The 13,653-nt window shown below is 37.9% G+C and overlaps 1 protein-coding gene across 4 annotated transcripts in view; it reads right to left on the reverse strand.

The window, feature by feature from the left end:
• Window positions 1-12,337: 12,337 nt before the first annotated feature.
• Window positions 12,338-13,653, reverse strand: part of PTPRE (protein tyrosine phosphatase receptor type E) — a 125,514-nt gene continuing 124,198 nt past the window's right edge. For all 4 annotated transcript variants that reach the window (XM_045022543.1, XM_045022542.1, XM_045022540.1 and 1 more), the window contains exon 20: window positions 12,338-12,539. In XM_045022543.1, the coding sequence (XP_044878478.1) occupies window positions 12,465-12,539 (75 nt within the window). In that variant the 3' untranslated portion in view covers window positions 12,338-12,464. The remainder of the gene's footprint in view (window positions 12,540-13,653) is intronic.

Here is a 13,653-nt window from a genome sequence, read left to right on the forward strand (position 1 = left end):
TTCCGCCTTGTGGCTGTGGCCCCTTCCCTGGCTACATGAGATGGTGCCGCCCTAACCCCCTCAATTCCTTTGCACAGAAAGCCCATGAGAGGAGACTCCGATGCAGAGGGGACGGAGAGTGGGTCATGGAATACTCGTCTGCATCACATCTCGAAGAATCACAGTCAGGGTTGATAAAAATCAGTGACTAGTCTTCCTGACTAGTGATTTAAATCATGATTTAAATCAAATTGATTTAAATCAAATCCACCCTGATCACAGTTACAGTAAATAGCAGTTTCTTCTTCTTTGAGTAGATGCAGATGTGTATTCCACTAAGGGACTCACAAGCCATACTCCATCCAGGGAGGTGGAGCTAGGAGTCTATTGAAATAAGAATTGCAAAACTGCTGTTCCCATGCCTGTGTCCGCTCTGGAAGTAAATTTTAGGTGATCACAAGGGATAGCAAACAGAACAAAGCAGATTAATGAGCAAATAAAACAAAACATGCGACCTAAGCTTAATTCACTAAAGAAACAGGTTACACACAGTAATTTCACACCCTAAATGTTGTTTTAGGCAGGTTGCAGAGTTTCTGCAGCTTAGAGTTCCAGTTATTTCTCTTCATAGGCTAGACTCATGTCTCACCCTGGACTCAGCCCTTGCTTTTCCCCAGCTTAGTTCCTTTGTTTCTTCAGATGCTTTTGTTACCCGGGGTTCTTTCTACCCAGAGCTCTTAGTAACTTTACTCTGTGCAAGGAGGTGTCAGGACATAAATCAGGGGAGACACAGCCGTCTGACCGATAGATGGCTGGCACAAACAGGACAACACAAGAGTGCTTTCACTTAAAGCTAAACTTTACTAGTCTCAAGCACTTACACACGTCCGCAACAAGATTAGTAAGACACACCTAACCCTTGATAATTACCAAAGCTGAATGTGGCTTTCGAGTGATACAGCGGCAGCCCGTCTGCCTCTGGGGAACACAAGATGCATTCAGAGGTAGAGACCAGTCCCAAAGAGGCCCCAAACGAGTCCCCTTATTTATACATTAGTAACAGAATGACATGTCCCGTAAAGAAACCTTGTTAAGTAAGCAGTTTCAATGATCAAGCAAGAGGCTCCTTCTGATTATTGAATGACCAGGTTTGGGTTTTTCCAGAATTTGCAGCCTTAAGACCTCAATAGACATTCCTGGGGCATATCCTACTCTTTTAAAATGCATGTATCAGCAACTTCAACACAATTCTTATCAGGGAGGATGCGGGGTCAAGCTGCCCTTTCGGTGGCACCCTAAACCCCCCTCCCCTCCTGCCTTGGTCAAGCTGAGACTTGCTTTTAACAGCTTGCTGACTAGGCTGTCTTTAACAATAAGACATAGTGGTTTCAGGCACTTTACTGGTTTGCCAAAGTCTCCCCGTACACTTTCAGCAATCTTCCTTCTTAGGTGGGGAGGCAATGGAGAAAAGCCTTGATTGACTCACTTCCCAGACTTAAATAGGATTTACATAAGGCAGGAATCCTTTGTTTCCAGTGGAAAAATACCAGCAGTGTCCAAGGTGGGACTCTGTACCAGGTGACATCATCACATGATCTTGCAGTGTTAAAGCAACCATGAGACAAGGTTTATTTGTAACATCCACAGGAAAGAACTCCAGGAAGATGAGACATCAGCATCTTCAAAGACCCATTGTCTTTCCTAATGGCTCATCCAGGCTGATTGCTTACTGTCTGGTGGGCGTTTCCCAGATGTAACCACAGGTGTAATTGTTACATAGTCAATATTCCTAACTGCCGATACAGAAATGATAATGTATACAACTAGGATAATCATATTCGGTAATTCATAACCTTTCCAATGATACCTCACATGACCCATCTTGCAGAAAACATACCTTATTTATGCCATATTCATATTATAACAATATGTTTATAAAGAATATGGGGTGCAGCATCACAATTATGTAGTCTATCAGTGTATATTTAAAATGCAAATATATACTTCGTTGCCCATTATATTCTAGTTGAGGGGAATCAGGCTCTGAATTTTTCTATGTGTAGATTACAAACTTGCAAAATCTTTTAAATTTGTTACTGATCATAAATGTAAACTTTTACATGTGACTCTTGCTCACTAAAGGTATAATACCAACAACCCTGAAAACAAAAATCCTTTAAGCATGTAACACGTTGCAGCAGTGAAAGCTTCTCCACACTCTGGGTGAAATCCTGAGGTCAATGGGAGTTTTGCCATTAACTTCATTGGAACCAGGATTTTGCCGTATGTATTTTAACAGTGACCTGAAGGCAGAGCCTGTAAGAGCGAGGAATATACCGGTAGTTTCTGTGGCCCAGTGAGCCCCTTTGCAAATCTGCCATTTGTGCTGGATTTAGCGATGTGGACATTTGTACACTGGGAATGGGACTGAGACTACCAGACCAGTGAGCATTCATCGAAACGTCTAAACTTTCAGGCCAAGTCTACGCTACAAAGTTTTGCTGGTGTAGCTATGTCAGGTAGGAGTGTGAAAAATCATGCCCCTAACCAACATAGCTATTTCCACAACCCCCTATGTGTAGCTGCAGCTTAGACCAGTAACAGGGTCCTATCGCCTGTATAGTTTGTCATGTCAGGAAGTGGTTTAACTGTATCAGCAAAAGAGCTCCTTTTGCCCTCTATGCTGCAGCTTTACTGGGCAGTTTTGCAGGTATAACTATACTGGCAAAGCCTTTGTAGTGTAGACTAGACCTCAGTCATTACAAAGCTGGGCTGGATTCCAACTAGCAACACAAAGATGCAAAAAGGCTTTATATCCCATTACCTACCCCCTGAGTCACCTAGTACCCCAGAAAGCTAACCATCATAAAGCAAAGCTTGACATGAAAATAGGGAATGCAGTGACACCATAAGACTGAATTAACTATATACTTCACTATGATCTTTAAGAATACTTTTACAAAAAACAAGACTTTTCTTTTAAGGACTAGCTAGTGCTGGTATTCCTGGTGTAAGGAAAGCACAAGAAATTTTCTACATCTTACTCCCTCTTTGTGCAGCCCATGTAAGGGCCAGACAATTGCAGTCCCTGAGTGCTCACTCTACTCCCTGGGGAGCAGATAAGAGGTGGGACCACAGCCCTGCTCCCCTCCACACATGTCCATGGAGTGGGACTAGCAGAGGGAATACATTGAACCCAATGAAGAGGTGTAACTACAGGTGTGCTAAAGTATTCCTCCCCAAGCTCCCATAGGTGAGAGAGATGCCACTCTGCCCCTTAGTAGCTGCTGCGTCTATATGGCATAAATTGTAAATTTCACACTTTTCTTCAACATATATAAATAGTTTGAAAGCTATATTCAAAACAGCAATGGCATAATAGTTGCTAATGCAATGTAAGTAATTCCAAAATTAACAATCAACCAATATTTTATTATTTTTGAAAATAACTTAGGCAAAGCTTTCATCTGCCTGAAAGTTGAATTGTTAATTCTCATGCTTTTTATAAAATGGCCCAGAAAATGCATAAAAATTGTCAAAAGAAAGCACTTATTAAAATGTCTAGAATTACAACATAATCCTCTAGTATGTAAGGTGAAGAGCAGACACAGTGAACCTTAATTGCTTGGAAAAAAAACTGCATTAAGCTGTTCTTGTATTAAGGAAGGTCTTACTTGGATTTGATATATATAATCACTTAGATATATACAGAATAAAGTAAACTTAAATTTACCATACTTTGCATTAAAAGTAACAGCCTATTTTAATAGTTAATTTAAGAGCAATTGCATAATTAAGATTTGTACTTGTTTCTGAGTCAAGCTTCATATAGAATAAAAGCTACAGCACTCCCAACATTGGATAGAGAGATCAGCCCTAAACAAATGTAGGTACTGTATGTCATGCAATCTTTGTTCAGTTTATAATGTTCAGAAGTTGAATAATGTGCTTAAGTTTTCATGTTGCAAGCTTATGAAAAAATAACTTGTGTAAGACTATACTATATATGACAACATGAGATATTCTAGTATTTACTTGAAGAAGGATCTGCAAAAATAAACATAAGAATGGCCATACTGGGCCAGACCAATGGTCCATATAGCCCAGTGTCCTGTCTTCCAACAGTGGCCAATACCAGTTGCTTCAGAGAGAATGAACAGAAGATGGCAACTATTGAGTGAGCCATCTCATCATGCAGTCCCAACAACTGGCAGTCAGAAGCTGAGGGACACCCAGAAGAGTGGTTTTCAAACTGCGGTACATACTCCTACGGGTATGTGAGCTCTCATCGTGGGTATGTGAGAAAAATCCTATAATGGCGGACAGCACATTTTATTTAGTAAGACTTGGCAATCTAATAGGCATGTTATGATCCTATCTCAGAAGGGGGCACATGGTAGACTATGTTATTTGGAAAGGGGTACACAGCCTAAAAAGTTGGAAAACCACTGACCCAGAGAATGAGATTGCATCCCTGACTATGTTAGCTAATAGCCATTTGACGCATATGACTGAACACCAACTCATGGAATTGCCTTTGCAGGTTCGGTACTCCTCTATCAGGTTCCCTGCATTAGTTAGCATTCTCTTTGAACTCCAGCAGAGACTTTTAAGAAGTTTTTTTAAAGTAGTTTCTTTACTCACCGCCCCCCCATGCTTCGGCAAGGGTGAAGTTATTTGGTATATGGCTGCTAGGGGATTAAAAAGTAATGTGTTAATATGTGAATTGCTGGAAATCTGGGGGGCATCTGGTGTGTCAGACAATATAGCTTATATTTTGCTTCCACTCGCCTAGAACCCGATTATACAAGGTGCTGAGCACACTCTTACTGAAGTCAGTGACAGCTGAGAATGCTTGGGACCTTGCAGAGTGAAACCCTTTTCGAAATATGAAAGAAAGGAAAGAAGCCTTGAGTTGAAGACCATCTCCAAGCACCTCCATATTGGTTAGTTTAAGAGGACAGAGATGAGGTGATCTCAAGTCTTTCTAGGCTGTGTGCAGCAGTCAGGGCTGGCTCCAGGCACTAGCTTATCAAGCAGGTGCTTGGGGCGGCCACTCCGGAGCGGGGCGGCACTTTCAAGTATTCGGTGGCAATTCGGCGGAGGGTCCCTCACTCCCGCTTGGAGCGAAGGACCTCCAGCTGAATTGCCGCAGATCACAATCGCGGCTTTTTTTTTTTTTGTCTGCTTGGGGCAGCAAAACCCCTGGAGCCGGCCCTGGCAGCAGTACGAATGCTGGTTTTGGCAGGAATACCACAAATGGTAAGCAGGGTGTAGTGTTTAGCATCACATACTACAAACATATAGTAAGCATGATTCACTGTCCCCAAAGAGCTTCCTGCCTCTTCAAGAACCCACACAAAAAAGGAACCTGTCTATTCTTCCACAAATCTGTTTATCTTTGGATTCATGAAAATTGGCATCCTGACACATGCCAAAGGAATATGATCCAATTGCACAATATTTTTATTAGCTGAACCATAAATACTCAACATTGATAGCTTTAGTTTTAATATCATGTGAAAAAACAATATTAGTTTTGTACCTTGTAATATCACAACAGGAAATAGTAATATTTTCCAGAGGACCTTGTTCATGGATTTAATAAATGGTTGGACCAGATAAGTGTTTTCTTTTCTAGTCAAATTGTTGACCAGTGAACATATCTATTTAAATAAGCAGAGGCACCACTTCAGGAGGCGCATCGCTCTCTCAACTTTTTGGTAGCACCTGTTCAGAAAATTAAGTGCTGACAGACATTTTGTTACAGTACTCTTTGAAAAAGTTCAATTGCTTTTCAAAATGTTCATTTTACAAAATTTTGTAATTCTAGTTTTAGAAAAGTTGGATAGTTCACTCAATTATATACCAGAGTGAATAAAATGAAGTATGCACATTTTGATTTCATTATTGATAGTGAGGGCAATTAGCAGTCAGAAAACAGATGAAAAAACGGAAAGAAAAAATTGTAACAATTTCATCTGTAGTGTACATGAAGGATGTGCACAAAGTATTATTTGGAACTTAGTTCTGGAAGAATCAGAAAATTATCCCATATACAAGAGACCTTGCAAATATCCAGTGTGGCTGATCATTAGAGGTTAGTGTGGTTAAGCCCTGCAAATAATGCTGCACCAAGTCATCCTCTACTTACCTTATTCTCCTCCTCTCATTTTAAACCAGAATAACTATTAATTACAGTGAAATTACTCCTGGTTTACACCAGTGTAAGTGGGAAAAGAATCAAACTCATTGGGTCAAGTCCAAAGAGAACTTTGATATGTTGAATACTATAGTTCTGATTTCTGATAGCAAACTTCTGCAGGGGCTAATGCTTCTCCAGACCTTGTGAGATCCTGCCTCATGTGGGCTGCAAGAATAGAATCATAGAATCTCAGGGTTGGAAGCGACCTCAGGAGGTCATCTAGTCCAACCCCCTGCTCAAAGCAGGACCAATCCCCAACTAAATCATCCCAGCCAGGGCTTTATCAAGCCTGACCTTAAAAACCTCTAAGGAAGGAGACTCCACCACCTCCCTAGGCAACTCATTCCACTGCTTCACCACTCTCCTAGTGAAAAAGTTTTTCCTAATATCCAACCTAAACCTTTCCCACTGCAACTTGAGACCATTACTCCTTGTTTTGTCATCTGCTACCACTCAGAACAGCCTAGATCCATCCTCTTTGGAACCCTCTTTCAGGTTGTTGAAAGCAGCTATCAAATCCCCCCTCATTCTTCTCTTCTGCACACGAAATAATCCCAGTTCTCTCAGCCTCTCCTCAGAAGTCATGTGCTCCAGCCCCCTAATATTTTTTGTTGCCCTCCACTGGACTTTTTCCAATTTTTCCACATCCTTCTTGTAGTGTGGGCCCAAAACTGGACACAGAACTCCAGATGAGGCCTCACCAAGGCTGAATAGAGGGGAATGATCACGTCCCTCGATCTGCTGGCAATGCTCCTACTTATACAGCCCAAAATGCTGTTAATCTTCTTGGCAACAAGGGCACACTCATATCCAGCTTCTCGTACACTGTAACTCTTAAGTCCTTTTCTGCAGAACTGCTACCTAGCCACTCGGTCCCTAGTCTTTAGCAGTGCATATGATTCTTCCATCTGCACTTGTCCTTGTTGAACCTCATCAGATTTCTTTTGGCCCAATCCTCTAATTTGTCTAGGTCCCTCTGTATCCTATCCCTACCCTCCAGTGTATCTACCACTCCTCGTCCACAAGCTTGCTGAGGGTGCAATCCACGCCATCCTCCAGACCATTAATGAAGATATTGAACAAAACCGACTCTTGGGGCACTCCGCTTGATGCCAGATGCCAACTAGACATGGAGTCATTGATCACTACCCCTTGAGCCCGATGATCTAGCCAGCTTTCTATCCACTGTATAGTCCATAGTTCTATCCACCTTATTGCCCTAATAGTGACAAGACAGCCTGCACTTTATTTACTTTCTTACATTTATACAATGTACTAATTATACAATGAATGATCCAGATTTTAGACCAATACCTAATTGCAACATTTAACAAGAAATCTTGTTTGTTAAGTCCCCTAAAATGTTTATCAGAATACCAACACTGTCCTAGCCCTGCAGGAAGAAAGACAAGGAATATGATTTTATTAGGCCACAACTTCAGCTCATCTGGGAACTACCGAGCAATAAGTCATACAGGTCAGGTCATCGTTCTTTCCTTAATCATTTCCACCTCTTTGGAGGAGCTCCCCCTCAACATCTGCAAAACAAAATCATTATTCTCCTTCAAAACCCTCCTCTTCTGTGATGTCTGCAAGAAAGTTGACTACAGCTAGGCTATTGGTGTTCTGAGACAGCAGCCTATCATGCTGACCTGTATTGTTTCATTGTTTCCTTGTGCTTTCCCTTGTGTCTGTATCCATCTGTTGTTCCTTGTCTTATACTTAGTTTGTAAGCTCCTTGGCGCAGGGAGTGTATTTTTGTTTTGTGTTTGTATAGTGTCTAGCACAATGGGGTCCTGGTCCTTGACTAGGAACCTAGGCACGATGGTAATAACAACTGGATGCTACAGAAATCTAACCTTAAGTATTAGCTAAATTTGGTGCTTTCAGTTGCAGTCCCATTGTGGTGTTTGAGCAACAGCTTTGAGAGTCTGCAGGAGGTTGGAAGGTTGGGCTTTCTCCTGGGAGAAACTAACAGGTTAAACAATTTGGTTGTACTCACTTTCAGCAAAAATACATGAAAATGTTAGTTTCAGCAGATACTGAAGGTTTCATGATCCTCAAGCCTCATAAGGAAAATTGTTTTTATTACTATTAAGAGTGATAGTAAAATTATCATTATTTACAGAGATGTAGGGTCTAAAGAAGAGTAGTGGGGAAGTTTAGTGTTTCTGTGACATGGGTGAAGGTGGCTGTCCACATATCATGACCAAAGGGTATCTGGCATGTAAGTGGTTTTATATTTATAATTTTTCATATTCTATGAGGTCATTGACTTAATCTGGCTGATGTTAAGTAGCATCCTTTCAGGTTAAGGCATAGGTTGGATATAAGGAAATATATTTTAAATTGTGCCAGATTAGTTTCCAAGTTTCCTCCTCCTGTGAGGTACCAATTTTTTCATTCCTTTTAACTACTGGTAATATTGGCTGAGAAGTGTGGGCATCCATCCACTTTGTAGATACATTTGTTGAGTAGGAGTTGGTATATTCAGGGGTCTGCCTGAACATGGTTATAAGTGGAATAGAATTCTTTAGTCAAGAATATTGAGTGTAATCCTGGACTGACAAAAGTCAATCAGGCCAGGATTTTAGTCATTGAGATTATTTTGGGGGAGGACTATAATGGGACTATTCATATCAGTAAGAGCGACTTCACGGGACTATGCACAGTAGTAGAGGTTTGCAGGACTGGGCTCTAAATTGCAATACCAAATTACTGAACTTTGTATGCATAGTACTTACTTTAGTCAGAATATTACTCTGAGTCTGCAAGAACTACAGATTAAAAGTAATGGAAAATAATTCATCTAGGTAATGGATTTCTAACTCCTTTAGAATACTTAATATAAATGAGCACATAGCACAGGAATTAAATTAAGAGATTTAAAGAAAGAAAAACAGTCTGAAAATAAAAATGAAGCTTTGTTCTTGCATCAGAATGTATTAGATCTTGCAATTTGCATATACAAATAATTCAGCAACATTCACTGGCATTATAAACACAGCAAGATCAAATTATAAATGTAATAAAAGAAAATATCAATGATAGCTGAAACTGTACAATACGTACATACATTATAAAGATTTGACAAATTAAATACAATTTGTAACACAGAAAAGTTTCAGTAACTTTACTTTAAAAATGATACCAGGGAAATGAAAACATTTCAAAACATTGAAAATACAGGTGGTTAGGCTCATTTTAAAAGTTTAAAAAACTGATACATAAAAATACTTTAAAAAACACTGGTAATTACAGTATGCATTCTTTATTAAGGCCCCAATTCAGCAAAGCACTTAAGTGCATGTTTCAGCAGCACAAAAGCCAATGGTACTTCAGCACATGCTTAAGTGATTTGCTGAGTAGAGATAGACTTAAAGTATATATTTAAATACTTTAATGAATTGGGGCCTAATGTAACACATGAAAATAGACAGTAAAGTAAGTCACATAGTGACCAATAACACATACGGACCAGAATTTACATTTTCTGATCAATATTTGGCATTTTAATTCAATTACATGCAATACAAAAAAATTATAAAGAGATAATCCTTCTATATATTTATTAGACTGTTGTATTAAGTACAACAACCTTATTTGGCTAAAAAGAATTGGAAAACAAGCTTTCTAAATTATAATAAGAACATGTCATTGCTTAGCCATATTTCTCACTTCTGAAATATTTTTATGGGTACTTCTGTTACACCTTAGATGTCTTTATATTAAAGACAACAGGGATTTCTTGGCATTTTGGTTAATATTAATCATAGTTTTTGTTTAGTATCTGATACTTCCTGCATCAGGAGGCTAACTTGCTGCCTTGTCTTGCAGTCATTAATCAGACAGAGAGCTGAGTCCTAAACCTGCAAAAGGATCTGTAAGAGTGGACCCTTCTGAACACACGGAAGTCAATGTAACTGTACTGGCATATAGGTCTGAATTGGCAGATCTCACTTCAGGATAATTTAAATTATCTAACAAGGTTGTCTCCCTCTCTAACGTGAGTTCTACTCCAGGAGGCAATTGTTAGGCAATATCAAGACAAATCTACCAAACATCTGAACACAGCCAGATCTTAAGGGCTGTCCAAGGAGCACTACAGAATAATGGGAAAATGTGAAACAAAATATGTAGGCTGATTACTAGGGGAAAAAAATCTCAACAGTGAAATCTACTTAGATCGTAGAATATACTCCCAAGAGAAATGGTGGAAGCATAACTGTTTGTATTTAAAACTAGACTGAGCCATCATTTGAGATTTATTGTTGGGAATAATTCTGTAAAGACTGAGGGATGAAATTATTAAGTGTATCATCATCAAATTTAGTATCTTACTTACATGCTCCCTATGCTACAAATATTTATATTGACCACCTTAGTGTATTGGCTTTTTGTACCTGCATGTATTTGATGCCTTTTATTTTAATATATTTTCCATTTTCACACCATGCCAGAATTGAAAGCTTATTTAACATTCTTTTCTTTAGTCAAATACAGATTTTTGCATTTTGAATTAATCCATTAACCTCAAACTGTTTAGTCTTGCAACAAATTGTTTTAGTTGTTAAGTGCATAATTACTGTACAAATAAATATACAGCAGTGCAGTACTGGGAAGACAATAAGCAGTAAATGGCAGTGTTCAAAACTGTGCTTAAAGACTTTCAACCTGAACCATTTTCAGTTCACTATGTAATAAAAGGAGAGGTGTGAACACCTTTGTTACTCTTTGCATTAGTAAAAGAATAACTAATTTTTGTTTATTTCCAGATATCATAAAGGAACATGGGATAAATAGTGCAAGAACTAGAATGTTCTTGCTTATTTTTAAATAAGGCTTTTATGCTTGCATTCAAAAATCAACCAATTAAACAAGACAGAACTATTGCATATTAGATATTAATATACATTACATATTTTCATATTTATTTGTGCTCATTAATTTATATAAGCTTTTTAAAGGATGAGAAAGATATTTTTTAAAATATTCAACATTCAGATGCCTCGTGTCTTTTGTACTTTCTGTCCCCCAAATCCTGTTTAGGTCTATGAAATATTTCATTATATATACACATGCAAACACATAGATACCCCCTTTTTTATTAGGGAAAGATCTGCTTTTTAACTATGGAGACATTATTTTAAGAATATACATTTTAAAAGAGCTCTTTCCTATCAACAGGAAAGATACCAGTGGGATTTCAATATTAAAATGCTTTTTCAAAAAATTTAAGAAGTTTTTATATTCTAGTAAAGCAGAAAGTCTCAGTCTCTCTCTCTATTATACATATTATATCAAGCACTGTGTCTGTTTGTGGCAACAGGAATAAAGCCTCTTGCAATAGTTGACAGAAGCTCAGGTGCAGCAAAAATATTCTCAGCAGAATTTAATCTTCTGACATGCAAAAGATCTTCAAAACAGTGAAACTCATTCAAATTACAAAACTGTATTTCAGTAAGGAACACTTAAAATACATTAGATTTAGTAAGAAAAACAAAGTAAAATGAACTTTCAAGACTACATTTAAATCAAATAATTTATTAAACTCTGTATTTACACTGAATTATTTCTAACTGACAGCTTATCTTGAAATAAAGCTGTACAATATACTGACTTTAAAAATCATGGCTGTTAATGTTTGTTTTTAAGCTGTAGTTGGAGCATATGTTATTACACTCTGAGGGCCAGATTCTGACACCCTTAATCACACTAAATAGCACCTTATCTCATTGCCTTCAATGGGACTATTTGTAGAGTAAGGTGCTATTGAAGATGAGTAAGGGTATCAGAATCTGGCTCCTAATAAACATTACTACTCATGAAATCAATTGTGTGTTATTGACTTCAGTGAAAGAAAGGTCAGAGGCAAAATAATTTAGCTTTAAACATATTCGCTATGTATAATTATTTAATATAAAATAAAAAATAGCTTTGTAAAATGTAGGGGCTGCTAAACTTGGGAAATAAAATTAATATTGATAAATATTTTAATGTACTGGAAAATGCAAAGAGAGAAATGAAACCAAGATTTGGTAAAACATGTATATAACATTCAACAACATATATAGTGATATTTTGTATATGAACATTTATTATAATTAAAAGATATTTCTATTTGAGTAATTTATAATTTTATACAGCAAAAGTGAATTTTAAAGCAAAACAGACAATATCATTTACAGTAGGAATTATCATAATGGAAAATATGGTATAAATTAACATGATTTACAAATATTTATACAGACTATTAAATTAAAAAATAAGGCAGGAAGTTTTATTTGAAATTAGCATAATCAGAATATATATCAATGAAATCTTGTACCACTCTGTAGCAGAATTCATACTGTTCCTAAAAAAATAAAAAAAGAGAAATTCAGATTTACTTTGATTGTACATTATGATTAAATTGGAATAATCAGATTTAGGTAAATCCATAAAGTACAACATATTCTAAATTGGACAACAGCAAGTTTATGACAAAACAAATAATCTACCCCGTTGATGCTAATTTTTGTAGTTCTGCTCTTTGCACAAAAGGTTTTTATGCTCAATTTTATTAACTTGCAAGTTTCATGGTCTTTATTAACTGATGCTATTTGTATGTAACTGAGCCTGATAGTAGCTTCAGGGAAGATGATGGAACTGGAACTGGGAGGTTGAAATAGAGGAGGTCCACAAGAGGCTCTCTCTCAAAACTTAGTGGACATTTATAATATGAAAGAACTTGCAAACTACTGAGCCCAATCCTGCTAAGTACAAAGTACATTTTGGGAGGTGCAAAGCATCCTCAAGTCCCATTGATGTCAATATGAGCTCTGGGGTGATCAACATCTTCCAGAACTGGGTTCACAGTGCCTTTCAAACAACCTCAAAGCACCTTGCAAACTCTCTATGCATAGATATTATGATTATTAAACAATTATGTTGTAGTAGCACACAGAGACCAAGTGCGGCCCTGTTGAATTCCTGCCCTAAAGACCTAAAAATAAGAATATTCTCTCTCATATTTATACTTACACACACAGAGAAACCTATCCCAGTTACAAATGAAATGCACACCTCCCAATCATAAATAAACGAGCCATACTGGGTCAGACGAAAGGTCCATCTAGCCCAGTATCCTGTCTTCCGACAGTGGCCAATGCCAGGTGCCCCAGAGGGAATGAACAGAACAGGTAATCATCAAGTGATCCATCCCATCGCCCATTCCCAGCTTCTGGCAAACAAAATGAAATGCAATCACTTCTGGGTAACAGTTATTTAACAGCATACAGCAACACTAAATATTTTCTCCTTGCTCTCCCCAGTGATAACACTGACCTCATCTTCTTCCAAGGTCATAGACCCATAATACAGTGTTTCCCAAACTTTTGAAAGCTGAGTCCCACTCCAGAAAAATGAAACCAATCCTGCCTTGAAATGCTGCCATTTGTCACTAAAGACCTATCCATCTTATATTTATA

Source organism: Mauremys mutica, chromosome 7, assembly GCF_020497125.1.
Source record: "Mauremys mutica isolate MM-2020 ecotype Southern chromosome 7, ASM2049712v1, whole genome shotgun sequence".
In the NCBI taxonomy this organism is placed as follows: Eukaryota; Metazoa; Chordata; order Testudines; family Geoemydidae; genus Mauremys; species Mauremys mutica.